This window comes from Mus caroli, chromosome 4 (genome assembly GCF_900094665.2).
Source record: "Mus caroli chromosome 4, CAROLI_EIJ_v1.1, whole genome shotgun sequence".
In the NCBI taxonomy this organism is placed as follows: domain Eukaryota; kingdom Metazoa; phylum Chordata; class Mammalia; order Rodentia; family Muridae; genus Mus; species Mus caroli.
The window spans coordinates 42,177,328-42,205,235 of NC_034573.1; the positions used below are offsets into that span (position 1 = coordinate 42,177,328).

The 27,908-nt window shown below is 40.6% G+C and overlaps 1 protein-coding gene across 2 annotated transcripts in view; it reads left to right on the forward strand.

The window, feature by feature from the left end:
• Window positions 1–27,908, forward strand: part of Stx17 (syntaxin 17) — a 55,127-nt gene that overhangs the window by 16,676 nt on the left and 10,543 nt on the right. For both annotated transcript variants that reach the window (XM_021160570.1, XM_021160571.2), the window contains exons 4-6: window positions 16,402–16,627; window positions 24,852–24,967; window positions 25,084–25,134. In XM_021160570.1, coding sequence (XP_021016229.1) covers window positions 16,402–16,627; window positions 24,852–24,967; window positions 25,084–25,134 — 393 coding nt within the window. The remainder of the gene's footprint in view (window positions 1–16,401; window positions 16,628–24,851; window positions 24,968–25,083; window positions 25,135–27,908) is intronic.

A 27,908-nucleotide genomic window follows, 5' to 3' on the forward strand; every position in this document is an offset into this window, starting at 1 on the left:
ATATAAATAAATAAAGTACAACACAGTTAGAGACAGAACCTCATGATTATCTGTCTTTAAGACCTATTAGGAAGACTCCATTGTGAGGCTTCTGGCCCACTTCCCCTGTTACCTAATGATTACTCAACAGCCCCTGTATCCCTGTAGCTGGTGGTTTAGGTGCTCTCATTTTACTCCTGCCATGAAATGGAGCTATAGCTTTTCATCTTGTTCCCTTCTCTTTTTATAATTGCATATATACAGTTCTTGGTTTAGTTATACTAAGTACGTCAGTATTTTGATTATAAGGACATTATTTTCTGTAAGTCAAATAGTGAAATTCAGCCTTTGATTTTTTTTTTAAAGCTAATAACAACCTTATTTTTAATTACCTGGCTTTCTGACTGTGTATTTTTGAGTTTTTAAAAAAATGTTCTATGTGTCTTACACATTGCTGTTAATAATATTGTTTTGTGTGTGTGGATATATCTGGCCCATTTGTTATTTAAGATGTTCCATCCCTAAGCCCCTCAATGGCACAAGCCCAGTAGGACTCTGCTGCTGCATAGCTGCTGTGCCGGGGTTTCCCTGGCATGTATGGCCCAGAGGATAAAGAGGATAAAGAGACTGAACTTGAGTTCAGTCCTCAGAACCCATGTAGACATCTGGACACCATAGTACATGTCTTGATTTCAACAGCAAGATGGGAAGTAGAGATAGGCAAGTCCTCCAGGAGATTTTGGGCTATCTAGTCTGAGCACTTGGTGTAGCAGTGAACAAGAGTCCTTGCAAAATCAAGTGAAAGGTAGAACTAACACCTTGTTAGCGGTTGTTCTTCACCTCACACACACAAGCACATATGCACGCACATCAGACAAGCACATATGGACAAATGTAAATAAATAATAAACAAGTATATATATATATATACACACGTACACACATATACATATATACACATATGTTTAAATATATGAACATATATATATTAGCTGCCATATAGTGAAAATTGGGATTGGATGAAATGGATGCAAGACATCCCTAGAAAAGGTTCCAGAAGTTCAAGGAGTAGATTATCCACAGCTTCAAGATAAGAAGATGGAGAAAAGCAGATCATTTGAAATTTAGATGGAAATCTGAGTTATCGCTATGTATTTTACTAGGCAGTAACTCGATTAGGCCTAAGGTAGAGGGCGGCATCTCGGCTCTTGGCGTTATCTCACATTGCCTGATGTCAACAAGCGTGTGTTCATGTTAATGAGATTATTATGACTCGGGTTTCTTACCATCTTGACTGTTTAATGTTTCACTAAAAATCACATGATTTGATTGAGCTATTGACTATGTCAGAGAATTTGGTGTACTAATTTTTAAAATCATGTTGACATTACTGTCCTCCATCTGGCATAAAAGATTTATGTGTGCCATTAAAGTAATGAGAAAAACTGTTGTTAGATACAGGTGTTTGCTTATTTTATTCATTTCTTCTCAGGACTTAGCATGGTTAGTTTGTGATAAGACAATTTTTGGAGAAACAAGTTCTTGAAGAAGTTATAAGTTTTCCAGATTTATCAGAATAGATTTCTATAAGACCTGCTTTTCACTTTGATGTTGTCTTTGGAGACATAGACCTTCTTAAGTTACATGCAGTTGATTTTCCAAACTTTCATTTCTGTATGCTTTTGGCATCTTGTACCAGGAATTTTCTCCATACAATCAAGATGATAAACAAGATTTCTTTTTAAACTATGCCATTAATTTTGTTTTCGAGGTAGAATGCTATGTAGCTCAGGTTGGGCTTAAACAAATTAGAGTTGAAAATGTGTCCCCAAACTCTTTACCATCCTTGTCTCTGTCACTTGAGCTAGGTAGTATTATAGGTGAACACTGTTATACAGGGTACTAATGAGTCTGTTCTTAGGTACGTTATAGCATGTATGTGTGTGTGAATATAGATATATAGTTAATTTTCATAAATAGATTTTATAGCCAATTACTTTAAACTCTTGTCTCTAATTTTTGCAATTCCTTTGGATTTTCTCTTCATAGTTCTTATGATATCACTCACCACATTTTAAGATTCCTATTTTTTATTTTGATTACTTGAATTTAAGAAAAAAATTGCTCACTGACCACTTAAAGAAAGAGTTGCTTAAAAATAAGCTTGATTAGCTGGGTGTTGGTGGCTCACACTGTTAATCTCAGTTCTCCAGAGGCAGAGATAGGGGGAATCTGTAAGTTTGAGGCCAGCCTGGTCTACATGGTGAGTTCCATGACAGCCAGGGATACACAGAGAAACCCTGTCTCAAAAAAAAACCAAAAAAACAAAAAAAAAACCAAACAAAAAACCAAAAATACAAAGCCAAACAAACCAAGAACAACAAAGGTGGTTCACCTATATCTATTTTTAAAAGGCCACACAGGGCCAGAGAGATGGCTCAGCAGGTAAAAGCCCTTGCCACCTGACAACCTGAGTGGTTCTTGTAAACTGTGTGGCTGAGGGAAAGAGCCAGGCTCTTGGGAATGGTGGGTCTCTGACTGCATATGTGATGTTCCACGGCATGTTTGTGCACGTGTGTATAGACATGTGCATGCGGGGGTGCACACACACAATAAAAGTGTAAGACTAATTTAAGCACTATGAAAACAAAATAGCTTCCTCTGTAAAAGAATTTTTCATTGAAAATTTTTCATACACTATATTTTGACCATATTGTTTTCCTTTCCTCAACTCTTCCTAGACCCTTCCCACCTCTTTACCCACTACACTTCAGGTTTTCTCTCAAAACATAATCATCAAAACAAACAACAAATCCAATAAGATAAAAACCAATAAAACAGGGGGCTGGAGAGGTGGCTTAGTGGTTAAGAGCACTGACTGCTCTTCCAGAGGTCCTGAGTTCAATACATGGTGGCTCACAACCATCTGTAATGGGATCCGATGCCCTCTTCTAGTGTGTCAGAAGACAGCAACAGTGGACTCTCATACATAAAATAAATAAATCTTTAAAATACAACCAGTAAAATGAAACAGAGCAATAGGCACACCCAAATCCATGGAGTCTCTTTCATGGTAGCCAGCTAGTCCTGGGTGTGGGGCCTGGGGCGGACAGACCCAATGACACTCCCTCAGAGAGGACCGATCTCCCTTTCCCAGCAGGCATCAACTGCACAGAGCTTCCTGGTTAGGGTGGGACCCTAAATCCATTCCCCTCCTCTGCTTTGCTATTTTTCTAAGCAGGTCATTCAAATTATACATTTTTAATAGCTTGAATCATATGTGACACTGTTTTCTTTAAAGAAGTTACATAAAATTTATTTCAAGTTTTCTCAATTATCAAATTCCGTAACAGTCTCTAACCCTGAGGGTTGTCGTAAGATGGTCAGTCGTGTGTGCTGTTGTTCTGCACGGCCCTGCAGTAACATCAGATATTCAGTAAGTTAGTTTGCTTATAAATGGGTTATCATCTCATTACTCTCCCCAGTGTTCTGACCTGTCATATGAAAGTGTAAGGTGAGTATTTGGATGTGGATGTGTGCAGGTCAAAGGTCAATGCCAGGTGTCTTTTCTAGTTACCTTAGGTTTTGAGATTGTGTCTCTCACTGAATCTGGAGCCTGTCCATTTAGCTAGACTGGCTAGGCAGCAAGCTTTGGGATCTTTCAGCCTTGTCTCCCCAGTGCTGGATCGTGCCACCGAGCCTGGCTTTTTTTAATGTGGCCGCAGGGATCTGAGCCCATCTCCTCATGCTTGCATCACAAGCACATTGCAACTGAACCATCTCCCCAGCCCTACTATAAATATTCTGAAAATCATGTCTCCTTTTTCTCCTTCTTCTAAATCTTGACATACAGTGAGAAAACTAAGTGGTAATGAGCTCGGTGTTTGAAGCAGTGAGTGATGGTGTAGGAGTTCAGTTCCCAGTGCTCTGGTGGCTTAGTTAGACTCTCTTCACGGGGTCGCCTAAGACCATCTGTGTGTCAGGTATTTACATTAAGATTTATAACTAACAAAACTACAGTTAAGAAGTAGCATCAAAAAAAAGTTTATGATGGGGGTCACTACAACATGAGGAACTGTGTCAAAGGGTCACAGCATTAAGAAGGTTGGGAATCACTGCCATAGTGAGAACCAATTCCCATGTTGATTTGCATTTTCTTTATAGTCTCTTAGTGCTAACTCAAGTGAGTAGGCATTGAATAGGCCCTTAACACATAATAGTAGATGCTTATTAAATACTTGAATAAATGAATTAGGCATTTTTTTCTCCTTTGATATTCAGTTTCCTTGCTTGTCCTCCAACCGCCTCCCCCATGCTGAAAATTGAACCTAGAGCCCCATGCAAGCTAAGCAAGGGCTCTTCTACTGCTGTGTGCCCTCAGTTGTGATTTTTTTTCAGTCTTCTTAATAGCATGTTATCAATTTTAAAATATTATGTTTAGTACTGGTTGATACTAAAACAAGTGTAAAGTCGTACTACTATCAGTGCGTTAGAGTGGAAGGTAAACATGGACTATATCTTAGATAAAAATAAAGAGTAGTACAGATTTATTTTAATTAAATAGTTATGACTCTGGAGCTCTTAACAGTAAATCATGCTATGTGTAGACTATGTTTGCTGTAGTATTTAAATGTTTACCAGTGGACTTGTGCTTGTGTTTGTAAAGAAATCTGATTAATTATTATGATACCAAATGTTTTCTGCTGTACACAATTTGCTCTAAAAATTGCATGTTATAAAAACACATTAGAAATCCTAAATCAATATTTAATGAAGGCAAATATATGCATAGCCACTCATCTTTTAATCATCAAATACATAATTAGCCATTTTTTCAGACTTCCCAATTAACTTAGAGTAATTGCTTTTTACAGTTATCATCCATACAGAGAGGTATATATTTGACTATATCTTAAGCTTTAGACAGGAATTTGGAGACATATCTGAACAAAATGAAGAAAGAGATAAATAGTTGTTATGTCTAGTTAATAATCTGAACAGGTGGGTGTGTTTTTATCTGAAAGTTTGAACATGGTCTACAGTTTATATCTGTAGACTGCGAAGTTTGTTAAATGCTGATGTGACGAGCTTACCCTTTTAAAGCGTGCTTCCCTTATTATGGCCCCCATTGCTCGAATGTGTCACTATTTCTGAAGATTTTTTTATTTTTATGAGACGAGGTCTCCTGCATAGGCTGGCCTAGAGCTTTCTATGTGGCTGAAAATGGCTGTGAATTCCTGATCCTCCTGCCTCTACCTCTGAGTGCTGGGATTACAGGAACACTCCACCACTCTGGTTTATGGCATGCTGGTATTGAACCAGCTATTTAGGGTTTGGCGTTTCTATCCTCTGCTCTGACTGTTAGAAGAACAGAAATACTCAACCATCTACCATTTTTCACTGTTACAGTAGACACTATAAGGAAAATAAAATAAAATAAAATAAAATCCTCTTCTTGTACATCTTGTCTTTGGGAGAGTGGCAGCTGGAAACAATAGAGAGATTTTACTTTTATTTAAAATTTAAAATTTTATTCTTTTCATGGTTCAAGAGACTGAACCCAGGGCATTGCATATGCCAGTCAAGTACTCTACTACAAAGCTATATCTCCAGCCCAAAATGTATATTTTTAATGATTTGCAATTGCCCATATGTGTGGGATGTAATTTTTTCAATTAATTTATTTTTATACATATGGGTGTTTTGTCTGTATGTATGTCTGCACACCGTATGCATACTGTCCTCTTAGATGACAGAAGTTGGACCCCCTGCAGCTGGAGTTAAAGAGCTGTGAGCCGCCCTGTGGGTGCTGAGAACTGAGAACTGCAAGAGTATAAAGTGCTCTTATTCTCTGAGCCATTTCTTCAGCCCTAGGTGTGATGGTTTTTAATGTAGCTGTACTGAGGCTGTGCCGCAGCCAGGCACTTCTGTCACATCAGCCCTTTGTCAGGTTGTTGTGCTGAGAACATTCACAGTCCTCTAGCTGTTTGCACACATACTCCGAAGTACGGTTAGGGGTGGTTCTCCTGATGTACAGTAGCAGCAGAACCCACTCCTGCAGAACTGTGGTTTTGTGCATGTTGAACAACCTCACAACCTTTCTGTCTTCACCTCTCCAGATCCTGGTAACAATGATTGTATGCTGAGCATCTCTGAGAGCAGCCATTTTAGAATCTGATATAAATGAGATCACCTGGCATTGTTCCTTCTGTGCCTGGCATAGTATCCTCCAGGTTCATCCACATTATTGCAAAGGAAAGATTTTTGTTATTTTTTTCTTGGATGAATAGTTTTCAATTGTATGTATGTGTATCTACCACCAGGTTTTCACTACCTGCTTACCACTAGTGAACACTTAAGTAGTTTTGTTGTTGTTGTTGTTTTTCTCCCCCTTCGCTCTGGGCCCCACTTGCTCCAGGCATGTGGTTACTGGAATTTGAACTCATGACCTCTGGAAGAGCAGTCAGTGCTCTTAAACCACAGAGCCATCTCACCAGGCCTTAAGTCAGCTTTGTATTTTGGCTTTTCAAGCAGTGCTGTGATACTCATGGAAATAAAGATAAAAGCTGCTTTGATAATGACTTTATTTCCTTTGGATGCATGCTTCAAAGTGGGACTGCTGGATCATAGGGCGATCATTTTTGTCTGTGGGAACCTCCATACCATTTTTCATAATGGCTACATTAATTTAGATTCCCACACAAAGAGTGTCTAAGAGTTCTCCTTTCTCTGCATCCTTGTTAGCATTTGTTATTTTTTAAGGTAGATTTTCTTAAGTAAATAAATATCTAGTATAGTTGACGGTTACACTTGCCATGAGGGAAAGTCAAGCCACTTACAGGGATCAAAAATCCTAGCGATGACCTTTTACATCAGCAGTGCTTGTGGATAGCAGTGTAGGAAAGCCATGAAGCAACTGCAGGCATAAACAAGTAATAGAATTCTCCAGGCATGGGGAAAATGTGATGTGAAGACTGTGGTGGGAGGATGTTTGGCATGTCCACCAGGTACTAAGGAAGTCGTGTGGCTCATGTGAGTAAGGAGGATGCAGAAGATGAAGTCAGATTCCAGCTGGGTCAGACCATAGGAGGCCCTGTAGGAGACAGGAACTCAGAGCTGGGAGGAAAGCTCTGGAAGGTTCTGAGCATATAGTGGCCTGAGACAACCTGAAGACACCTCTTGTGTATTATAACAATGAAAGTCTAGAATGGGCATGGACAGGCATAGATGAGAAGACAGCTAGTGTAACCATTGAGGTACTGTTTGTTAGACAAGTTTCTGTGTGGCTTCTACTGGTGAGAAGTGACCAGATGTCTGCTCACTGATACAGAGAACAATTGACCAAAGAAGTGGTTCCACTAACATCTAACTTAGTGGACCAATGAGCTTATTACTAAGGTTACAGGAGTATGGCTGAGTTGAAGGCAGCTGCATCCCTAAAAACAATCCACTTCAACTTGGGCCACAACCTACAGAAGCTGAATCCCTGGAGTTCCCTGACTGTAAGGCAGCATGATAGTCAGAGAAGCCTGTCTTACCAGCAGTAGACCTTGCAGGAAGGGCCTTGTAGCTCTTCTCAGTTTCAAGAACTTCCACAGACTTGTGAGTTGTTTATTTCCTGAGCCTTTTAGTTCTGTTAATTTCCTGTTAACAAGCCTCTTTCCAGGACAGAATATTTTAATTTGGGAGACATTGTACAACATCAGTGCAGGTACACACCATACCCCTTCCCCACATCAGTTACTCCAGGGGCCTAATGGGGCCTGACTGTTGTTACCTGCTATCTTTGTAACTCTACTAGATGATTCTTACCCCAAGTGTAAGCAACTCTAACATGGAGCATGTTTAGAAAAAATTATACATGCATGTACTTTAAACACATAGAAACATTTAAAATTGTAAGGTATTATAACAAACACCATGCGTTTACCACACATCTATGCCAGTTCCTCATATTTGTCACAGTTTCTTCCTTTTCCTGTTTCAAGGAAGCTGTTAGTTCCAGTAAAGCTCAGTGCGTCCTTCCTTCATCCCACTTCCCATCCCCCACTGCATCTGAATGAAATCTTTGCCTGACTTAGGTATAACTGAATATAAGCAATTAGTTTTATATTTCACTGCCTCTTTCTCAAATAATTTTCTTGTCGTATTAACTGCCGTACTATAGGGTATACATATTTAAAGTATCTAATCTTTATGTTTTTCCTGTGTCTGTTAATGATAAAGCTATCCCCATAATCAGGGACATGCATACTTGATCACTCCAAACAGCTTCTCTCTGCACTCTGAAGCCCTGCGCCCTCATGGTCTCTCTCTGCCACATCCTTCTGTCCTCTTACCTGGCCCACTAACTGGTTTTCTACTGCTACCCATTAGAGGATATAGTTCTTAGAATTTTATATAACCTATACAGTATATGATAACATAATCACACAACATAAAATCCAGTTTCTTTCACTCTGTGTGTGAATATTATGAAGTTTATCCCTCTTGTTCTATGTATCCATATTTAATTTCTTTTTATTATTGAATAGCATTGTATTCTATGAATATAGCATAGTTTATCTGTTCACCTGTTAGTGGCCATTTGGTTTGTTTATTGCTTTGTCTGTTATAAATAAAGCTGCTGGGGACATTGTGGTGTGGACAGAGGGTTTACTTTACTTGGCTGAATAACCTAGGGACAAAGTAATGGCACAGCTATTACTTAACTTTTCTCAAAACACTTGTTCTACTTTATTCCCACCTAGTTTTCATGTCCTTATAGACAATTTATCAGGTTGGTATTTTTAATTTTAGCTACCTTAGAATGTTGGCAATCTGTTTATAACTTTATTCATTTGCTCAAAGAATAGTTAATAATTTGCTTTTTTTGTCTGTTTTTGCTTTGAGTCAGGGCCTGGCTGTGTTGCTGGGGACGGCCTCTAATTCCTGTTCCTCCTACGTTACCCTCCCTAGTGCTGAGGTACAGCCTCCGCCTCTGTACCAGCTCTTTCTACATCCAGCTGTTTCTACTTCAGTTGAGGTGGTTCTTCTTCAGTTGTATTGTCTTCTTTCTTGTCTTGCTAGCTATAACCGCCATTTTAGTAGTTGAACTAGAGCTTATTGTAGTCATCTATTGCTATTACACAACTTTGCATGTTTACGAAACTTGGGCAGTCCAGGTGTTGATGCCTTCGTCTTGAATCCCAGCACTCAGGAGGCAGAGACAGGTGGATATTTGCTTGGTCTACAGAGTGAGTTCCAGGTCAGCCAAGGCTGCACAGAGAAACCCTGTCTCAAGCAACACACACACAAACAAACAAAACAAAGAACCTTTGGCACACTTGCACTTCTGCCTCCTTATGCTGCTGCTTTCTTGTACTTCGGTTCACGCTTCTCTCGCTGTGCCCCTAGAATACTTGCTTCCACTTAAGGTGGAGTAAAAGCCCGTGGAGGGCCCATGTACTTCCATTTTGGATGTGCCTACAGTAAATGCCTTTGTGTGGATCCATCTTTTTGTGTTCCATCTTTCCTTTAAGGATTTTATCATGCTTGGCGTGCAGCGTGCAGTTCTAACTGGAGGAAACCTTTTACTTCTTTACTTTTTTTTTTGATAGAACCTTCACTGTGTAGACGTATACAGCCTCTTTTCCCTCTGTGCTTGGAAGACAGTGACTGTCCTCTCACGTGGGCTCCTGTGAGAACTCCTCCTCATCCGTCTCTGTGCCTTTCGTCTCACTGCTCTGACTGCTTTCCTTGTGTCACACATTTGGAGACATTCACAGGGCGTGGTGCATTTTCTTCAGTGTCCTGTGCTTTCAGTTTGTTGAGCTCTGACTTCTCAGTTTACAGTTGCATTGATTTGGGGATATCTTTTTTCCATCATTATTTTCTTGTTATTGCTTTCCTGACCCCTTCCCTCCCTTCTCCGAGAACTCCAGATACTTGTGCATTTGCTTGAAGGCCACCAACCACACAGCTGAGTGGGGCTCTTTTTTTTGGGGGGGGGCGGGGTTCGAGACAGGGTTTCTCTGTATAGCTCCGTCTGTCCTGGAACTCACTTTGTAGACCAGGCTGGCCTCGAACTCAGAAATCCGCCTGCCTCTGCCTCCCAAGTGCTGGGCCCCCCCCCCCCGAGTGCTGGGATCAAAGGCGTGCGCCACCACACCTGGTGTGAGTGGTACTCTTAAAAAAGTGCTTCCCTTTTGTTTTGTTTATAGTCTCTGGCGCAGTGTTTAATCTGTCGTTAGTCCACTAATATATTCTCATCTCACACACATGGAAGTTTTCACTTGGGGTTTTTAAAATATCTTCCTTATTGCTTCTAAATTTTTCAAACATGTGAAATGCAGCTGTAATAGTGTACTATCCCTTTCTACTGCCTTAGCAGTCGTGTCAATCAGGTCTAATTCGGATCCGTAATTATTCTCCCCACTATGGTTCCTGTTCTGTTTCTACATCTGTCTGATGACGTTTGATCTTGTTAACTGCTCTATGTTTCTATGATACTGTAATATTTCTGTAACTTTGTTCTGGACTGCCTTTAAGTTACTGCTTACTTAGAGCCAGTGTGGTGATGCTAGGTGTTGGTTTAGCGATTCACTAATTGGAGGCTAGCTAGAGCAGGGCACAGTCTTCTCCATTCCTCCTCCTCTCAGGACTCAGCCTTTCCCAGCGCCCTTCAGTACTGTGTGCATGAGAGGTTCCTAGTGTGGCTGGTGGTTCTTTCTCCAGCCTTGGAAGGCGTCCTCACATTGAAGTTCTGGTCTATTTGCTACTGAACACTGATCTAGCAGTAGCTCTGGGTATCTCCTGGGATACTTGCTTCTTTTCTCCCCAGTGCTTGAGTCTCAGAACTCTGCTGTCCTTGGACAACAGGACAAGCCAGCCAGTCAGTAAGGTTTTGAAACTGAAGTAGAATAGGCTTCCTTTCCTCTGTGGAGCCAAAGACATCTAGCACTAAGAAAGATTTTTTTTATGACCAATTTTTATAAGAAAATGAGGTGCTCAAAATAGTAAGTGTGTAAGTTATTGGAGACCAGCATGGTCTTCATAGAAATGTCCTCAGCCGTACCTCTCCACAGCTGACATGGAACTTGCTGGGAACAGACCTCTCGGAGGCTCACTTAGAGATTCTGGTTCAGTAGCTTTCGGAGCGCATTTGGAAGGATCGTGCCTGTACGAAGTCTACCCAGTTCTGTAGCAGCACAGATGCACATGAGTAAGGCCAGGCAGGGACATGAAGTGTGACTTTCATGGTCTTACTAGGAGACAGAGGGAACACTGGGTCTACTTTTTTATTTTTAAAAAGGGTGTTTGGGCAGGGAAAGAAGCAATAGAAAAGATATAATGCGGCGAGCAGTTTGATAACAAGTAAAGTAGACAACATTTCAGAGAGAGGAGATCAGCAGGTAGGGCAGGGGAAGTGGCAAGGCAGGGCAGGCAGGCAGGAAGCAGCTTCCTAACTGGAGGTGATAGAAAGGAAGTTTAGGTGATTGTGAGTTCAGAAGCCTTTAACTTGATTTTTGCTTTAAAATATTTACGAGCTTAATCTGGCCTCTGGATCTTTGACCTCTGTCCTAATTGGCACATGCTAGGAAGGGGTAGATTGCATCTAAGGCATCATCTGTCTTCCTCTAGGAAGGACAGATGCTGCTATGGCCTTTGGCCCAGTGTTTGCACCCAGTGTCTAAGTAGGTTCTGTACAGTGCGGTTAAATATGGAAAAGATATGTGTCCTGCTGCTGCTGAAGTGCAGACCAAGAGAGCTTCGATTTCCCTATGTCCTAGTTCCCTAAAACTGTCTTTCAAGGACCCCAGGCTACTCCTTTGTGACGCCTATCCAGATCTCTGCAGTGACACAGATTTCCTTTGGGTGTGTTTCTTACCCTCCTTTCAATGATGAAATTTTCCTTAATACAGAATCAAAAGCAAAACAGGAGCTATGTGGTTCTGCTCTCTGTATCATCTGTTAGCCTTACACCATCTGCCCCACACAGTGGGCCTGAGCCTCTCTCTTGTTCTTGCCATACATGTATTTTTATATCCTTTTATTGTTCTTAACGTTTTCAGCAGCCTCCGCTCATTCTGGCCCTTCCTTGCATGCCTCTCCTTGTTTCACACTGCTCTTTGGGTTCCCTTGACTTTCCTCCCTCCCTGCTCCCTTCCTGGTAAGCGTCCTAAGATTCTGCACCTTCCACACTGTACCCTACACAGTCATACTGGATTCCTTAGGTGGCACTTTTCTCAGGTGCGATTTATTTGCTGTTATAGTATCATAAATTCACCTCTTACAAGATGAAAGAATATCTTTCAAAGAAAAAAAATCTTAACATAATATAATTTATGCTGTGGCATCAGACAGACTTTTTCTTCAAAGCTGATAAAGTTAACTTTCCCTAGGACTCACCAACCACAGGACTCCTCTCCTCTGGAGCCAACTGTCAGTCTCTCACAGAGCTTATTCCTACCACATGGTTTTATGTTGGCATGTTAGAATTCATCCCAAAGAAGCAGTGCTTCCATTATTTCCTCCCCCATGGAAAGAGGAAAGATTCATAGGCCACTAACTCAGTCAGTGCTCACTGCACCCCACCCCACACAGGTGCTTCCGCCATGTCAGGCTTCAGGTTGGTTATCACTTCCATTGGTGTAAATCTCCTCTCTTAAAACATTACAGTCTGAACACTAGTATATGTACTGCAGAGTACTTAAGCCTGATGTACTCCTGAACACTTACACTTAGGTACTCATGTGCCATAGTATACGGTAGCTGTGAGCGTTCTACAAGACTCCATGGCCTCGTCTTAGTTACCACCACTGTCCTCCCACTAGAGGCATCTCCATTCGGACATTCATGGTGGGTACTTACTGTCTTCTCTGTATAATTTTGCCTCAAATGAGTCCTTCAGACTGTGTTTAATTCAGCCTGCTTCAGAACACACTATAGAGACTGAACTAAGCAGACTGTGTCTTTGTGACTGGCTTGCAATTTACTTCTGTTGCCTGTAACAGTACCTTCTAATCCATGTCTTGAAGTGGATCTGTTCAGTACTAATTGTTGCTATATTATGTTCTGCCATATTTAAATTGCCACATTTTCCTAAGACATTCTGTACCTTGTTTGTGGGAGTATGTGAGTTTGCTCTGGATATTTTCTTTCCTTGTTGAGTTTTGATATCAAGGCACTAGCCTTTGACCATTCCCATGGGGGATTTGCATAATTTCTACAATATTTGGTAAAACTGACCAGTGACAATTCCTGCTCTGGTTTGGGTCTGTTGTTTAAAAACAGTTTGGTTACTTGTTGTTTAGCATGGGGAAGAGAGAAGAAAAGAGTTTCAAAAAATATACATTTATTTCATTTCATCATAGTTGGGTATAGTGTCCAGTGCCTGTAGTCTCTGCATGCAGGAGGACCCAGAAGCTCAGGCTCAGCCTCAGCTACATAGCAAATCTGAGGCTGTTCTGGACTGGTTGAGACCCTATCTAAAAAAATAATAATATTTAAATGTCCATTTAGGTTTTGATTTTATCAATTTCATAAATTATAGTTTTATGGAAATTTATCTATTTCATCTAACTCTTCTGATTTATTGGCATAAATTTATTCATAATTTGTTTTGTTTTTGGGTTTTGTTTTGTTTTGTTTTGAAGATAAGGATTCTTTATGTAGCATTGGCTGTCCTGGAACTCACTCTGTAGACCAGGCTGGACTTCAATTTAGAGATATGTCTGCCTCTGCTTCTGCCTCTGCCTCCCCAGTGCTGGGATTAAAGAGGTGCATCACCATGCCCAGTTTATTCATAATTAATTATTATAATTTTAATTCTTTAAGTTTGTAGTGATGCCCCCTTCATTATGATTTTGGTTATTTGTATCTATTTTTAAAACTATTTTTATGAGGTTTATCAATTTCATTACTCTTTCCAAAAATAATTTTGGCATTCTTAATTTGTGGTATATCCCTATCTTTTTCTCTTCTTAAGTTTATTCACATCTTTGTAATTTTCTCCTTTTTACATTTGCCTTGGTTTTTGTATTTTCTAGGTTCTTGTGATGGACATTTAGCTTGCTAATTTCTGGATTTTCTTTTCTTGTTTCTCAAATGAATGTAAAACAAATGCCCAGAAAAAGCAGTCTATGTCAGCTGAATGAATGGGGTCTTAGTGTGGAGAAGATAAGCCAGCCAGGGGTCTGCAGTTGGTTTCTTGTGGGTGGGGGGAGCGCAGAGTATTAGGGAATTTAAAAGCCTGAGTGGGCTTTGGCATGCCTCTGAAAGAAAAAGATGGAAGAGAAGAAAAGGAAGAGGGAGCTGCCTTAGTGCTGTGATGACACACCATGAAGGCAACTTTCATAAGAGAAGGATTTAATCAAGGTTGGCTTACAATTTCAGAGGCTTAGTCCATCATCATCATTGTGGGAAATATACTGCAGCAGACAGCCTTGGTGCTGCAGGGGTTGAGAGTTCTACATCCCTGATCCTCAGGCAGCCAGGACACAGAGAACCACTGGGCCTCAATTAGGCTTTTGAAACCTCAAAGCCTATCTTAAGTGACACACTTCTCCACACAGGCCAGGCCTACTCCAACTAGGCCACACCTCCTAATCCTTCTCAAGCGGTGCCACTCCCTGATGTCTAAGCATTCAAATACATGGGCCTATGGAGACTATTCTTATTCAAACACCACAGGGGCCTACCCAGCTGAAAGTCACTGGCAGCCCTGTTACTGCAGCTTTTAAGACCTTTCATTATGATCATGGATTTCTTTAAAATTTTTGGGCTGGAGAGATAGGTCAGTGGATAAAAACATTTACCACTGAAGCATTAGAAGCAATGTTTACACACTATCTTAGTGTTTCTGTTGCTGGGAAGAGACACCATGACCAAGGCAATGCATATAAAGGACAACATTTAACTGAGGCTGGCTTACAGGTTTGGGGGTTTAGTCCATTATCATCAAGGTGGGGCACATGGCAGTATCCAGGCAGGCATGGTGCAGGGGGAACTGAGAGTTCTATGTTTTACTCTAACTGCATCCAGGAGAATCACTGATTGTCTCCCAAGCAACTAGGAGGAGGGACTCAAAGCCCACCCCCACAATGACATACTTCCTCCAACAAGGCCACACCTCCTAATAGTGCCACTCTCTGGGCCAAGCATTCAAACCACCACAGTTTCCAAGAACTCACATAAGACAGGCAGGCATGGTGACCACCTGCCACCCTAGTACTTGGAAGGCAGAGACAGGGAATGCCTAGAACAAGCCATCTGGCTGGAGTAGCTGGAATCAGTGTACTCCAGTCCAATCAGAGTCCCTGGCTCAAAAACTAAAGTGAAGAACAGGCAAGGAAGATACTTGATATCAAATTTGTGCCCACCACATATGCACCAGCACACACATCCAAACTTGTATACTCACACATACACATGTAGGAGGAAAACAGTTGTGCTTCTGTCCGTTTTTATATTATACGTAGTCTGTCTGTCTGTGTTATTATATATTTCTGAAGAGAATCTTATTATCCAGTGATTCTCTATTTCTAGTGATGGGCTAACTTTAGAGTCTATTTGACAGTAATGTTCCTGTAGTAGGTTGTTCTTGGGAGAGGGATGTTAGTGTTTATGTGTTTCCTTTCTTTTTTCTTTTCTTTTTTTTCACTCTTAGTTTGAGCCATTTTGTTTTATGTTTTAAATGTATCTTTGTTTGTGTATCCTATCTGAAAGTAATCTTTATTTTATAATTAATATTGGTTTAAATAATATTTAATATAATTGGTGATTATATTTTTGTTCTATTATATACATTCTTTTTAATATTTTGTTTTTTTAAATTTTATATATAGGATGTCTATATACCACATGCTTGCCCATGGAGGCCAGAAGAGGTCATCAGATCCCCTGGAACTGGAGTCTAGACAGTTGTGAGCTGCCATGTGGGTGCTGAGAATTGAACCTGGGTCCTCTAGAAGAGCAGGCGGTGCTCTTACCTGCTGAGCCAAGTTTCTAGCCAATATTATATGTGTTTTTCTTCTGCTTGATGGTTCTTGTTTCATTTTCACTTTTACTTTACTAATTTTAGAATTATATACTTGTATTAGAAATTATAGACCATATTTGTGCTTTAGCAATACAGGTTATTTGGGTGTTTAGAATATTTTAGTTCCATATTTGCCCCACAAGATAAATGCTAGTTGTACAGCATTTATTGTATAATAGTCACATGCAATAAAGGCAAAGTTACTACATAAATTCAAAGTTTAAGGGCATGGATTCTAGTCTAGCCAAGAGAGAGATATGGGAAACTGAAAAATTGTGTGTCCCTGTAGAAGCCAATTGGTAATCATTTCTATTCATGACCATTATAGCAAATTAGTCTGAGAAGAAATAGGTCTTATGTTGAGAGATGGTACTAGTAGTATTTCTCTTTTTCATTTGTAGCAACTGCGCTCCAATATCCGAGAAATGGAGAAGCTTTGCTTGAAAGTGCACAAGGATGATCTGGTCCTTTTGAAGCGAATGATAGATCCTGTCAAAGAAGCAGCAGCAACAGCTACGGCAGAGTTCCTCCAGCTCCACTTGGAATCTGTTGAAGAACTCAAGAAACAAGTCAAGGACGAAGAAGTGTTACTTCAGCCTTCTCTGACTAGATCTACAACTGTTGATGGTAACATGTCTTACTTTTGATCCTACTGACACAGTTAGGAAAGCTCACCTACTCAGGTGTAATGAACAGAGAGAGGCCCTTGTAAATCCTTGTCGTTGCTAAGCCAACTCCAAACAGATCAGACATGTGTACCCTGGAAATTTTGCAAGATAAGATTGTGTGGATTGGAACTTTGTGGCTTCTAGTCCCTGCTTGCTTGTATTGAAAAGAGAAGTTTAAGTTACTCCTAAAGATAATGTTGTCCTTTTGTGCAGTGTGCATGTCTCTCCTCCGCAGTGTAGACAGGAGTTGTTCTCATCAGGCTCTGACGTCACTGTTGTGTTTCTCTCCTAATATGAAGAGTCTATGGTGTGTTCATGCTGTCCAGAACTTTTGTGAAGTAATATTCTAAGAAACAGTCCTATGAACACAGTTATGTCATTTCTAAGGGTGTATTTGATAATCCTTGGTGACACAATGCTATTATCTTTTATGCAGAAACAAATTGGCATCATTGTACTTGAAAGTAGCTGGTTTTTGTTTGGTTGGGAGGTTTGGTTTAGATTAAGTCTTATAAGTAGTGAGTGGAATAACTAATAAGGTTTCTGTAATTGAGTTATCTCCTAGGAAGCCAAAATTTTAATCACCAAAAATTAAATTTGTGAAGTGTGTCAGCTTTATTTTATAACTGCTGCCTTTGTTTCCTTTTCTGTTGTAATTGTTTATCTCTCATTTTTAATTTATTACATTTTATATTTTATATATTTAAAGAGACTTTTAATCCTTATGAAAAATATGGGCTACAAAAGAATTAGAAGTTAAAGTGAGAACCTAAGGGAACTGTAGCTGGCCAGGTTTCCTTCTTATCCAGCAGAACACTCTTGGTGCCATTCCCTATCTCTAAATTAAAATGTGTGCATGTTCACTGCCAATGATTCAGAAGTTTGCAAGGAGATGCAGAAACATTTAGGCTGCCTAGCAGAGTTTTTGGGTAACCTCTTTTGTAGTCTTTGTAACTTGCACAGTACTTTGCACATAGTGAACTGTTTGTATTACAAATACAAGACATGGACAATTTCATCGTCATTTCAGATATATTGCAACAGAGCTGGGCATGGTGCTGCATATGTGCAATCCAGCACTTGGGAAGTTGGGCTAGGGTGAGCAATTGGGACTTAAAGGCCATCTTGGGCTATGCAAGCCTTTTCTTATAAATCAAATCAAGCCAAAAATAAAATAAAATAAAAAAGTGCTTCAGTTACTTCTCTGCCTAGGTAGTGCTAAACTGTAAGTGCTCAGCCCTTAGAGCATGTGTCATGCTTTTGGTAGTTTGTCACTACTCTTTTCACAGTTCTATGTGATCACTACCATATTGGTACAGAGGAGATTTCTCCTGACATGGAGCAAGAGCTGCTGCTCCCCGGGCCTTCTCAGCCCACATGTTGATGGACTCGCTTCTATACTGAGACCTATGACAGTGCTGACAGCAGTAACAGTGACGATTACAGCATTTTCTGGAAAGGGGAGTTGGCACCAGCCTCCTATCATTTAGCTTCAAGTGGCTTATCTCTTGTGTTTGCATCTGAAGCAAGACACTTGAATTCATCCAGGATTTCTCTCACAATAGTAACATATAATTGCTTTAATTTGTATTTTAATATTGCATTGTATATGTTTATCCAAGTGCAACTATTTGTGGCCTGTGCTCTTGAGTATATATTAATGGGGAGTTATCTGGTCACCCACTCCCTGTCACTTACCCTTTGCCACAGTTGGAAAACTAGTGTGAAACCCAAGATCTGGCAGAATTGGAGGAAGTGTGTGTGTTAAAGAAATGAAAACAGGACAGAGACAGAAGATGGGTGCAAGAAACAGCATGTGAACCTAACTTTCAACTATATTGATTCTCAAACCTCTAGATTCATGGACTATCAGATGGTCTGAGCCTAAGATGACTGTGCCTCATGCCTAAGGTGTAGCTGACACTGAGCAAGCGGAGACTTCAGTTCTCACTGCTCACTGTCTCACCCCAAGTCCACTGTCCATGCAAGGCAGTCTCTGACAGCACCTGACCATTTCCCAGAGGAAGCAACTACTCGGTCGCCTTCAATGTAGAGGCTCCTAACAGAGGAGAATAATGAGAGGAACACAGGCATGGACCTTCATGGGCTTTTGAGGTGGAGCAGGATTGGGCATGTGCTGTGGCTGTCTGCTAGCTGTGGCCTCCTGTCACTCTGTGTGGTTTTGTCCTGTGTGCTCTAGTTTCTCCTTATTTTTGCTTTGCCTACCCATTATAGTAGTGACAGCCTGTACATAGAACTGTGTGCTGTTTGCATAAAAGTTAAATGTCTGAAAATTCTTTATGGATCTGAGTCTAAACACATTGGTTGGAAACAGAGATTCGGGAGTAGTCTTGCCACATCTCTATGAGTGAGATAAACAATACAAAGACAGTTTCCATTTAAGGATAGAGATAATGAGTAGACTAGGGCATCTAATGTTCTCTGGGAACCGAAGGAAGTTTAGGGGAGCTGTGGTTTGTGCTGTTTCTGTTGTCCAGATTCTGAGAGTTCTGATGATAGCCAGTCTCTGCCAGGCCTGCTTGACATGGGAAGTTCCCTTGTGTCTCATGTGTGACTTTCACATCCCTCTCCTTGCTCCCATCAAGAGGGATGCTGATTTGTGTTCATAATGGAGGTTCATGCATTCGGGGTGGGGTAGCACATCTCTCCAGCTTCTGTCTGTCTTCCCATCCCCACATCCAGGACATGTATCTCAGTGGCACAGCAGGAAGGGGATTTTAATCCATTTCAACAAATATCCTCAAAAGAAAAGCTCTCAATCTTAAAGCTGCTGGGAACGTCAGACCAGCCTGTAGAATCTGATGTGTTACTAGGGCTTTACCACTGGTGTCTGCATGCACTGAATGGTTGTACTGAACACATCACTGTTTTTGTCTGTTAATATTCAGAAGTTACATCTCCCATTGACTATAATATGAATATCCTCTTCTGCATTAAGGTGTGAATTAGAAGTCACTTTATTTAGATAGATTGGTTTATGTCCAGTGATGATCAGTAAATTAATTTCATTTTTAAGGTATCAAAACTTGAAAAGTTTAAGGAATGCCTTTCAATTTATTTAGTTTTGTAGTGAAACACTACTAATGCCATGAAGGTTAGTAGAGATGTCATATCTACTAGGCTGTACTTCCTGGTAGAACCTTTGCTGTTCACAAGGTACAAAAAAAAAAAGGGGTTGGGGAGTTTATTTATCACTTTAGTCAGAGGAGTTAATGGTCTTAAGGTTTATTTAAATGTATAGCCAGTAATAAGGTTTTACAACACACACACACACACACAGAGAAAGCACTGTACATGTTTGTGAGAGTTCATAGTCAAGGATAGGCACTAAGGTACAAGCTGAAATAAATGAATTGCAGAAGTTGTAGAAATTAAGAGTTCTTTCCTGACAGTCATTCCTTGAGTTGATTTGTAGTGTTCTCAGAGTTGTAAATTAACAACAAGGTTTTCCATGGAAAAGAAAGGACACCTTTGAGCCGGGCAGTGGTGGTGCTGCCTTTAATCCCAGCACTTGGGAGGCAGAGGCAGACGGATTTCTGAGTTCGAGGCCAGCCTGGTCTACAGAGTGAGTTCCAGGACAGCCAGGGCTACACAGAGAAACCCTGTCTCGAAAAAAACAAAAAAGAAAGGACACCTTTCTTGTAACCAAGACACATGCGTAGTTTGGTTTCAAGTGAGATGGAAATGGCCTAATCATTTCTTTTTGAACTGACAGAAATCTTTCGTTTGCTTAAAATGCCAAATACTTCTCATCGCTATTTTTCTTAGATAATGCATTTTGTATTATAATCTCTTTTTTATTTATTTAATCTCTTTATTATAATCGTTTGTACCGATTTCACTGAATCTTCTCTAGATTATATAGCTTAAGATCTTTAGTATGTGCACTATTAGAGCTCTGCTTAGATCCCATCTGACACTGATCAAAAAGTTACATGGAATTTAAAGTGAAAAAAGGCCGTAGGTTGATTTATTTATCTTGATTGAAGTGAAAATTAAAAAAAATTAAACATTTGAAAAGATTGGCTCTTCACTATAATGATATAAAATGTACTCTGCCTGATGATTTTATTCTTTAAGATACAAAACATAGACACCACATGCATACAGATGGCACTAAGACAGGAAGGTGAGAAGGGAAGTATTGGAGATTCCAGACAGAGGAGAAGGGGCCTTGGGTTGGGTATGATTAAGATATAATATCGTATGGGCTGGAGAGATGGCTCAGAGGTTAAGAGCACTGACTGTGCTTCCAGTGGTCCTGAATTCAATTCCCAGTAACCACATGGTGGCTCACAACCGTCTGTAATGATGGTGTGTCTGAAGGCAGTGATAGTGTACTCACGTATATTAAATAAATAAATATTTAAAAAATATGTTATTGCCTCAAAATAAATAAAAATATTATTTTAAGAGGTATAATTATAAAAAACCTGAGCCTATCTAGGCAATGTGACACACAAATATATAGATATAGATATATTCAAATATATATTCAAACATCAAGTTTAGAATTGAAAAGTAATCAGTATGAATTCTGATAAGTCTTCGTGCTGTCTTTTGTTCGCTGACTGTGCCCTTCCTGATTAGTTTAAAGCAAGTTTTTTTTTTTTTTTTAAGAATGAAGTATTCGTTAACTTTGAAAATATACTAATCACACCATTTTATAAAATATCATTCGTTTTTAGACTTGGCTGGGAAAACAAAAAGAACTGGGAAGGAGATGGGAATTAATATAGTTTCATAATGAGTAACTTGGGTGTAGACCAGGTCAGTCATGTCACTTCAGAGCATGCCTGCAAGCCTTCAGAGCCTGCTGTTGTCTGCCACATGAAGTCTCTTCCTGCTCACCTGCAGTGCCTTTTGCTCTTGTGCTTCCGTGGCTTGCCCTTGGCCCTCTGACAGCGCCCGGCTGCTGGCTGTAGCTCGGCTGTGTTCCTTCTCCCGTGAGGTGCTTGCTAATGGGGCCGTCTCCATCTAGTGTTTATATTCCCCTCTTCTTTGCCTGATGATCCCACCTTTTCCAGAAAGTCTGACCTACCTGCCATATCAAGCCAAATTAGAACTCCCTCTGAACTTCATCTCTGTTCTCTCTAATGTGGTCTACCCGTCTTTTATGATCGCCTTTTTATGTCTTCTAGAATGCAAGCTCTTTGAGAGTTGTACTCTGTACTGTCCACATTTTCATCCTTCATGCAGACAACACATAATGTTGAACTATGTGTTTCAACTCGTCACTCGGACTAATGGGATGGCTTAGGTAAAAGCTCTTGCCACCAAGACCTGAGTCTGATCATGTAGGAGAGAACCTTCTATTCCATGACGTTGTCCTCTGACTTTCACATGTGCATCATGGCACAGGCAAAAGCATGTGCACACACACTAAATAAGATATAATTTTAAAAAAATAATCAATGATGGCAGGTGTTTTGAGCTTAAGTAGACTGAGCAGAGCTTCCTATATCCTCTCTGCATCTCCACTGTTGCCACTCTAAGGTGAAGATTTTCATTTCGCACTGGATATATTGTTAAAGCCTCCCAGCTCACTTTTCACTCCGGTTTTCTCCCCTGCCAACTTCATCCTTAAGATGTTCTTCACACTGTGGCTAAGGTCTGACTGTGGCACCTTGCAGCTTCCCAGCAGTCTCTGGCTCCTCTTTAGAGCTCGTTACTGATCCCAGGAGAAAGACACAGCTCTTGGAAACGTTCTGCAATGCCCTGTAATAATCTCACCTTAGACAGTCAGCCTCAGCCTTTGCTTTCTTCCCCCCACAGTCGTGCATCAGCTAGACTGCACATCTTTCAGCTTCAGGCCTCTGCACACATTGTTCTCCTTGTTGGTACACACTCTGGGCATCGCACCCCACTCCACCTGTCTGGTTTTCTCTCCTCTCAGGCTTCAGCCTCAGAAGCCCTGACTACCGTCTCCGTCTGCACAAGTCAGGATTTGATGTCTGTCCTACCCTTCCGTAGCACTTCCACTCACCTGTGCCAGAGTCTTGTCAGATAATGCTTACTGAACTTGACAGTTCATGCCTATACCACAGGCTCCGTCGAGCTCTCCTCATGATGTGACAGTAGCAGTGGCAGCAGCAGGGACAGAGTCTATGCAAAGTAAGCAGCAGGCTTACTGTATAAGCAGGAACAGCAAGTCTCCAAACCAGGATTCTAACACCTATCTTTTCAATCAGACCCACAGTGCTAATAGCCCTGTGGTATTGCCACTACAGGCTTAGTTTTATAGCCTACTGTTGTGTCTCTGTTAGGTGTGCAACAAATGTCAATTTTATGGATGAAAGATTGGTAAAACTAGCATGAAGACCCAGAAAGACTTAAAGGTCAATGTTTGTGGTGCAAACTGCTTTGTAATTATAGTAATACTTAGTAAATAGTTTTGAGGGTTGAAAGCTTTTTAAAAACTAGAAAAGTAGAAGAAACCATGCAAGTATGTGAAGGAAGAGTGACTCTAAGCACATGTCCAAAAATACTCACATGGCAAATGTGCTCACTGCTGATGACATTGTCACCAAGAAAGACTGATGGTAATTGCTACAAACATATAACTACATCTACTTACCCCAGAGTCCCCTTCCACTGAGCTAAACCTCAACCTACTTTCCTACTTTAAAATTAGGTATTTGTACGCCGGGTGGTGAGGCAGGTGGATTTCTGAGTTCGAGGCCAGCCTGGTCTGCAAAGTGAGTTCCAGGACAGCCAGAGCTATACAGAAAAACCCTGTCTTGGAAAAAAAAAAAAGTTAGGTATTTGTGTGTGTGTGTGTGTGTGTGTGTGTGTGTGTGTGTGTGTGTGTGTGTNTGTGTGTGTGTGTGTGTGTGTGTGTGTATGAGAGAGAGAGAGAGAGAGCAAGCTGTGGTGTTATGTGTGTATATGTGTGTGTGATGTGTAAGATTGTGTGTGTGTGATGTGTATGTGTGATGTGTAAGATGTGTGTGTGTGAGATGTGTGAGTTGTGTGTGTGTGTGAGATGTGGTGTGGTGTGAGGTGTGAGTTGTGTGTGTGTGTGAGATGTGGTGTGGTGTGAGGTGTGAGTTGTGTGTGTGTGTGTGTGAGATGTGGTGTGGTATGTGTGTGTGTGTATGTGTGTGTGTGAGGTGTGAGTTGTGTGTGTGCAAGATGTGGTGTGGTGTGTATGTGTGTGTGTGTGTGAGATGTGGTGTGGTGTGAAGTGTGAGTTGTGTGTGTGTGTGAGATGTGGTGTGGTATGTGTGTGTGTATGTGTGTGTGTGAGGTGTGAGTTGTGTGTGTGCAAGATGTGGTGTGGTATGTATGTGTGTGTGTGTGTGTGTGAGATGTGGTGTGGTATGTGTGTGTGTGTGAGGTGTGAGTTGTGTGTGTGTGTGAGATGTGGTGTGGTGTGTGTGTGTGTGTGAGTTGTGTGTGTGTGTGAGATGTGGTGTGGTATGTGTGTGTGTGATTGAAGTGTGAGTTGTGTGTGTGTGTGTGAGATGTGGTGTGGTATGTGTGTGTGTGTGTGAGGTGTGAGTTGTGTGTGTGCGAGATGTGGTGTGGTGTGTATGTGTGTGTATGTGTGTGTGTGAGATGTGGTGTGGTGTGTGTGTGTGTGAGGTATGAGTTGTGTGTGTGTGTGAAATGTGGTGTGGTATGTATGAAGGTGAGAGGACAATTTTGTCCTGTATGATATCTCCCTTATCTGTCTGTGGGTTCCAAGATTGAACTCAGGTTGTCAGCTTTGCTGCAGGTGCTTTACCTGCGGAGCCATCTCGCCTGTCCTTCATTTCTGCTTCTGACACCTGTTGTGTCATCCTTATTACTAAGATAGCTAAGTCCAAGCCTAAGGATTATTTAGCAGCAGAACATGTTATATCTGTAGCTGCTGCTGTGTCCAGTGGAATGCTGGCTAGGGGTAGTAGTTCCTGTTGCCACCTCTTCCACTTCTAACCCTTTCACTCCAGTCATGCAGAGCGTGTGTGTATAGTCTTGCTCAGCATCTTTGCACCTACTCACTTAGAGAATAGGCTGCCCAAGGGTACATAATGCTATTTTCACATGTTGTTTTCACATTTATTTACTTTTAGCCTGAACTGAATTACATGCATTCTGTATATCAGTTGTCTTGTGGAGCCAGTTTGTGGTCTGTCCTTTCTAAGAAGCAAACTCTAACCAGGTCTGTGTCCATCTAGGAGTGCTCCACACTGGGGAGGCCGAAGCTGCTTCTCAGAGTCTGACTCAGATATATGCCTTGCCTGAAATTCCTCAAGACCAAAATGCTGCTGAGTCCTGGGAAACCTTAGAAGCGGTATGTTTAATATGTGTGTGTGTGTGTGCATATGTATGCATGCATGCATGTATGGGTAACTGTGAGCTATAAAAATAAGTAATTTCCTCTTTCTCTTTCTCTCTTTCTCCTTTAAGGACTTAATTGAGCTGAGCCATCTGGTCACTGATATGTCCCTCCTAGTGAGTGTAAGTATGTAACTGAGACTCAGAACTGATCAGTCACTGTCCCTCTGATTAGAAATTCAATAGAAGTAACACGTGTTTAAAACATTTGCTTGTATGTGTATGAGTTTTGCCTACAAGTGTGAATGTGCACTGCTTCTGTGTTCGATGCTCACAGAGGCCAGAAAAGGGCATTGGATGCCCTGAAACCAGAGTTATGGATAGCTGGGTTTGGCTGCTAAATGGGTGCTAGGAACCTAACTTGGGTCTAATGCAAGAGCAGTGAGTGCTCTTAACCACTGAGCCTAGATTATAATTTTAAGAATGGTATTTAACTGTTGTATATAGTCCTTAAATTCTAGATCAAGTCAGTCAATATTATGGAAAAAGTACTTTGCTAGATTCTCTCAGCATTGGATGTCTGACAAAGTTGTTTATAGATATAAATAAAGTCCATTTTCTGCCTTTTGGAATTCCATAGAAGGAAGAAGAAGGCTGGGACTCCCAGACTCAGTTTTCAAGCATGATAACTAAATGCAAAAGTAAGAAATATAGAGAAGCCTCATCAGCTCCAAGAAGAAGCATTGTATTCCAGGGAGGGAGGCATGGTTTATAAAGTAGCAGCATTAAAACTACATCCTCAGAGGTAGCATTAGCATCGTCTAGAAGACTGAGTGAGTGCTCATAGAGAGCACCCCAGGGGCACACCAGAACAGGTGAGCCAGGACAGGACATGGTGAGCTATGTGGACTGTCCCAGAGTGTTAAGTGTGCTGTTACCAAAAGCCTGCAGGACCAGGGGCAAGCAAGGATGGTGAGAGCCAAGTTATGCTGGTACAGAATTTTTTATTGCTTCGAGGACCCGAAGGAGCCTGTTCAGATATGTGATCCAACTAAACTCCCGCTATCCAGTCTGCCTTGGAAAGACTGTTATAATGGTGAAGAGGGGGTCATGGACAGGGTGATTAATTAGGAACAAGCTACAAGAATTTAATCTATAGGTAGAGTGGTAATACCTACTTATATAATGTAAAGGATGCTCACAAGACTCGAGGACCAACCCAGAGGAAGGTGAAGTCAAAGATAGGATACTGTATTCTTTGTTATAAGGCCTGAATGAATCTGTTGTCTTAGATTAGGAAGCACATTGTAGTCTTGGAGGAAAGAGAGATTTTTCTATTATTTTTCTAGATTGTTCTTGTGTTTCCCATAAGAATTATAGAAATTATATGTTATACCTAACATATAAGCGTGTGCATGAATACATGCACATGTGCGAAGCCCTGTGCACTGGCTAGGCTGATTATTTGTTCTTACTAAGTCATGAACTGGGATCCACCTTTCTGAGATATGGCTTCTCTAAGGCCTGGCTTTAAGGTGGAAACTCCTAGGCCACAGCTTCTCAGATTGCAACAGAGGACTCCAGAGCTTGGTACTCTAGTTCTGTACTCTGTTCAGATTCTGAAACACTAACCTTTTGTCTTTTTAACAATTATGGGGTGGGGACACTTGTCTTCTTTCAAAATAAGAGGTTTTCAAGGTTTTGAGACATTTCTTGGATTTTTTGTTTGTTTGTTTGTTTGTTTTGTTTTGTTTGCTGGGTTTGTTTTTTTTTTTTTTTACCTATCTCAAAATATTTTCATTTCTTAGAAGTTTTTCTTCTTCTTTGGTACCAATGAGTTCTAAACTGTCTAGTTGGCTTATTCTTATATTGTCTTATGGATATTTTCTTGAACTGTAATGACTGAAATAGAAGGCAGTAAATTGTTTGAATTATTTCTGATGCTTCTAAATAAAAAAAAAGAGAGAGAGAGAGAGCAAGAGAAACAGAGGCAGAGAGAGACATAGAGACACAGAAAGAGAGAGGGAAAGAAAGAAAATGTTACAAGTCTCTGAATTAGGTGTCTGTTATTATTTTGCAGATGGCAGGGAATGATACATGAATCCCCCAAACATGTGTTGTTTATAATCAAGATCTATCCAGTTATTATAATTAATAATCTCCCAATCTAATGCAGTATACAAAGTCTGTATGCACATGGTTCCATAAATATATGCATTTGCCAAGGTCATCAATCTGTACAAATAAATGCATTTCAATACATGTAAATTATTCATCACTAGAGTTGATTTAAAGAACAAATTAAAGATCTACTTAGCTCTTCTCAAGACATATATTTCTCTTCAAGCGGATAGGTATATGAAAGAAAAAAATAAAGCTTATGGGGGATTATTAGTTGTGTGTTCAGTTATGTTATATAGTAAGCAGTTCTCAACCCCAGTCTAAGAAGGACTTATATAGAAGGTGCCAGTCACAGCCAAAGCCCCATACACATGTCCTGGTTATAATCGCGGGGACATGAGGCACAATGCTGTTTGGCAGAAGCTCAAAGAACTTGATTGTTATTCCCAGAATGAGTTCTTATGATGCATTGCCAAGGATTCACAAACAGACTAAGCAGAGGACACAAGATTGACCACATCCTCTGTTGTTGTCACATGGATGTGACTGTAACTGGGCAAATTAACCATGAAATTGTGGAGCACCTTCTGTACACACAGCTCTATGCTAACCTCAGTAGGATCAAAGGTAATGATACCTCTACATTGTGAATGAAATGCCACAAAATTGTATACTTAAAAGTCATGAAAATGTTAGGTGTATACATAGTTTTCTGTACAACAAAGGATTCACTAAGACACTGGGAGATTACAGTGAACTCCAGTAATATTGAGTGTATTAGTGTCTTATTCAGGGTTTCTATTCCTGCACAAATATCATGACCAAGAAGCAAGTTG